This window comes from Lipotes vexillifer, unplaced genomic scaffold, assembly GCF_000442215.2.
Source record: "Lipotes vexillifer unplaced genomic scaffold, Lipotes_vexillifer_v1.1 scaffold474, whole genome shotgun sequence".
NCBI classification, from domain to species: Eukaryota; Metazoa; Chordata; class Mammalia; order Artiodactyla; family Lipotidae; genus Lipotes; species Lipotes vexillifer.
Genome location: NW_006772385.1, coordinates 136,639 through 141,164, shown reverse-complemented (window position 1 = coordinate 141,164; position 4,526 = coordinate 136,639). Strand labels below are relative to the sequence as shown.

The window sequence follows — 4,526 nt, the reverse complement described above, 5'->3', positions numbered from 1 at the left end:
CCCGTGTCCCCTGCATCGGCAGGCGGACTCTCAACCACTGCGCCACCAGGGAAGCCCTGGACTTAATTTTTTAAAAAACATCACTCAGCTGCACAAAGGGGAGTGGAGCTTGGGGGTGACGGTGGAGGCTACGGCGGTACTCCAGGGGAGAGATGCTGGTGGCCTGGATCAGTGTGGCGAGGAGAAGGTGGTGAGAATGCTGGGATTCTGAATGAACTTTGAAGGTAGAGCCAGTCCAACATGCTGAAGGACTGGATATGGGTGTGAGAAAGAGAGTTAAAAAGTCAAGGGTGATTTCAGAGCTTCTGACCATAACAACTAGAAGAAAAGACTTGCAATTAATTAAACGGAACGGAGGTGAATTTTGCAGAGTGAACTATGAGTTTATGTATAATAAACTATGAGCTTCAGAGGGATGACGGGTTTAAATTTGTAGTAAATTTAAATTAGATTTTTTTTTTTTTTTTTGCGGTACGCGGGCCTCTCACTGTTGTGGCCTCTCCCGTTGCGGAGCACAGGCTCCAGACGCGCAGGCTCAGCGGCCATGGCTCACGGGCCCAGCCGCTCTGCGGCATGTGGGATCTTCCCGGACCGGGGCACGAACCCGTGTCCCCTGCATCGGCAGATGGACTCTCAACCACTGCGCCACCAGGGAAGCCCTAAATTAGATTTTTAAAAGTCTACTCTATTTATAAGAAATAAGAAAAAAAAAAAAAAGAAATAGGCTATCACCCAGCCCCACCCATTGTACCTTACATTCCTCCCTTCTTTCTTTGTAAGAGAACTCTGATTCTGAAATGAGGGTTAATGTGTCCAGCCCCTGGGATGAACTGTGACTGGCTAAGCTGATTATGATCACCCCATTTTTCAGTTTCCCTGCCTTCTTTGCAGCTAGGTGTGGTCACTGTAGTTCTGGCTAAAGAAAGTTAAGTGCTTTAGTTAAGTTTGCTTAAGGGGTTGCCAGGAAAACTTCGTTTTTGTTATGAAAGGAGAAAAATCCAGCTGCTACAGATTCTTCTCTCTTGCCTGAATCTAAAGGTGTAGCATCCATCGGTGACCAGGCTGCAAAATGTGTGAGGGTGAATGGACACATGCTAAGTATGGAGCAGCAGAAGGCTGTACAGAGATTAGGGGTCTGATCACTAATTACCTGAATCAACACTGATAATGGTCTACCTCTGGAATTTTTTTAATATGTGAAAAACTCCCATTTGTTTAAGCCACTGTAAATCAACTTTTCTATCACCTTCAGCCAAATGCATTTCTTATTTTAAATTTTTATTTTATTTATTTTTTTACCATGTTTATTGGAGTATAATTGCTTTACAAGGGTGTGTTAGTTTCTGCTTTATAACAAAGTGAAACAGCTATACATATATATATATCCCCATATCTCCTTCCTCTTGCATCTCCCTCCCACCCTCCCTATTCCACCCCTCTAGGTGGTCACAAAGCACAGAGCTGATCTCCCTGTGCTATGTGGCTGCTTCCCACTAGCTATCTATTTTACATTTGGTAGTGCATATATATACATTCCACTCTCTCACTTCCTCCCAGCTTACCCTTCCCACTCCCCGTGTCCTCAAGTCCGTTCTCTACGACTGTGTCTTTATTCCTGCCCTGCCCTTAGGTTCTTCAGAACCATTAATTGTTTTTTTTTTCTTAGATTCCATATATATGTGTTAGCATACAGTATTTCTTTTTCTCTTTCTGACTTACTTCATTCTGTATGACAGACTCTAGGTCCATTCACCTCACTACAAATAACTCAATTTCATTTCCTTTCATGGCTGAGTAATATTCCATTATATATATGTGCCGCATCTTCTTTATCCAGTCATCTGTCACTGGACACTTAGGTTGCTTCCATGTCCTGGCTATTGTAAATAGAGCTGCAATGAACATTGTGGTACATGTCTCTTTCTGAATTATGGTTTTCTCAGGGTATATGCCCCGTAGTGGGATTGCTGGGTCCTATGGTAGTTCTATTTTTAGTTTTTTAAGGAACCTCCATACTGTTCTCCATAGTGGCTGTATGAATTTACATTTCCACCAACAGTGCAAGAGGGCTCCTTTTTCTCCACACCCTCTCCAGCATAAAAGGGGAAACTGACGGTAACACAATCATAGTAGGGGACTTTTAACACCCCACTTTCACCAATGGCAGATCATCCAAAGTGAAAATCAGTAAGGAAACACAAGCTTTAAATGATACATTAAACAAGATGGACTTAATTGATATTTATAGGACATTCCATCCAAAAACAACAGAATACACTTTCTTCTCAAGTGCTCATGGAACAGTCTCCAGGATAGATCATATCTCAGGTCACAAATCAAGCACTGGTAAATTTAAGAAAATTGAAATCGTATCAAGTATCTTTTCTGACCACAATGCTATGAGACTAGATATCAATTACAGGAAAAAACAATCTGTAAAAAATACAAACACATGGATGCTAAACACTATGCTATTAAATAACCAAGAGATCACTGAAGAAATCAAAGAGGAAGTCAAAAACTACCTAGAAACAAATGACAGTGAAAACATGATGACCCAAAACCTATGGGATGCAGCTAAAGCTGTTCTAAGAGGGTAGTTTATAGCGATACAATCCTACCTCAAGAGACAAGAAACATCTCAAATAAACAACCTAACCTTACACCTAAAGCAATTAGAGAAAGAAGAACAAAAAATCTCCCAAAGTTAGCAGGAGGAAAGAAATCATGAAGATCAGATCAGAAATAAATGAAAAAGAAATGAAGGAAACGATAGCAAAGATCATTAAAACTAAAAGCTGGTTCTTTGAGAAGATAAACAAAATTGTTAAACCATTAGCCAGACTCCTCAAGAAAAAAAGGGAGAAGACTGTAATCAATAGAATTAGAAATGAAAAAGGAGAAGTAACAACTGACACTGCAGAAATACAAAGGATCAGGAGAGATTACTACAAGCAACTCTATGCCAATAAAATGCACAACCTGGAAGAAACGGACAAATTCTTAAAAAAGCACAACCTTCCAAGACTGAACCAGGAAGAAAAAGAAAATATAAACAGACCAATCACAAGCACTGAAATTGAGACTGTGATTAAAAATCTTCCAATAAACAAAAGCCCAGGACCAGATGGCTTCACAGGCGACTTCTATCAAACATTTAGACAAGAGCTAACACCTATCCGTCTCAAACTCTTCCAAAATATAGCAGAGCGAGGAACACTCCCCAACTCATTCTACGAGGCCACCATCACCATGATACCAAAACCAGAGAAAACTACAGGCCAATATCACTGATGAACATAGATCCTCAACAAAATACTAGTAAATGCATTTCTAATAGTGCAGTTCCATATTTTTAGGTAGCACTTAAATAAAAAATAACACTTTTATTGAGATTTAATTCACATATCATGAAATTCATCCTTTCAAGTATTCAACTGCGTGGTTTTTAATATATTCACAGATCCGTGCCATCATCCCTAGTAATTTTAGAATGTTTCCCTCACACAATGGAGAAACTCTATTCCCATTAGCAGTCACTCCCAAGCTCCTGCCTCCTTGTCCAACCCCTGGCAACCACCAATCTACTTTCTGTCTCTATAGATTTACCTATTCTGGCCATTTACTATACATGGAATCATAAAACATGTGGCCTTTTGTGTCTGCCTTCTTTTCCTGAGCATGATATTTCAAGATTAATCCATGTTGCAGCATGTATCAGTAATTCCATCCTTTTTATGGTCAAACACTATTCCACTGTCTGAATATATTAGACATGGGAGAGCAAAAAGATCTGTGACTTACTGATGTCAAGGGCTATATGTTCTTCTGCCACTCATGTTCAAAGAGGAGAAAGTTAATGAGATTTTTAAAATCTTTATTTAATGGAATAACTATTAACGTTAGCATATCAGTCACCTGTAAAAAGATGTCAAAGAAAACCAATAAACCAAGCAGGCTTAGCTTGAGGTAATGTTTTATTGGTAGAACTCAATTGCAAATGTGTACTAAAAGATTCAAACCTCTGTTATCTAACAGCTGCCCTGAGTTTATAACAGATCTTGGGAAAACCACTGAGTCCATGGCTATACACTGAAAAACACAAAGAATCCATCACTTATTCCTTTCGGTAAGCTAGAACTACAGTGTGAATGATGATTATTCCCCTTTGCTGTTGATTCCATGTTTAGTTAGTCCTTACTGACCACAAATAAAGATAAAATCCCCCAAAGCTGATTCTGAATATTTCAGTTACAATTTTGGAAGAAAAGGATAACTTGCCTCAAGTTCCTTGACAAGTCTGTTAGCCAGTTCGATAGTTCTATTGGTTTGGTTCACCTCTTCTTGACACCGGACTTTCTCGGCTATTGCTTTTTCAAATGAAGCTGTGAGTCTGCTCAGATTTCGATCCAAATCCTACAACAAGAGTCAAAATTAACTCGTGAGCCATTTGTAGATAAATTGCAAACATTACAATCTTCTTGAAACACCTACTACCTGAAGGTAAATGAAATGAGCCTCTTTCC

The 4,526-nt window shown here is 39.5% G+C and overlaps 1 protein-coding gene across 1 annotated transcript in view; it reads right to left on the bottom strand.

Moving 5' to 3' along the window:
- DNAH11 (dynein axonemal heavy chain 11) overlaps window positions 1-4,526 on the bottom strand; it is a 213,524-nt gene that overhangs the window by 84,748 nt on the left and 124,250 nt on the right. The window contains 1 exon segment of the mRNA XM_007472188.1: window positions 4,282-4,416. Coding sequence (XP_007472250.1) covers window positions 4,282-4,416 — 135 coding nt within the window.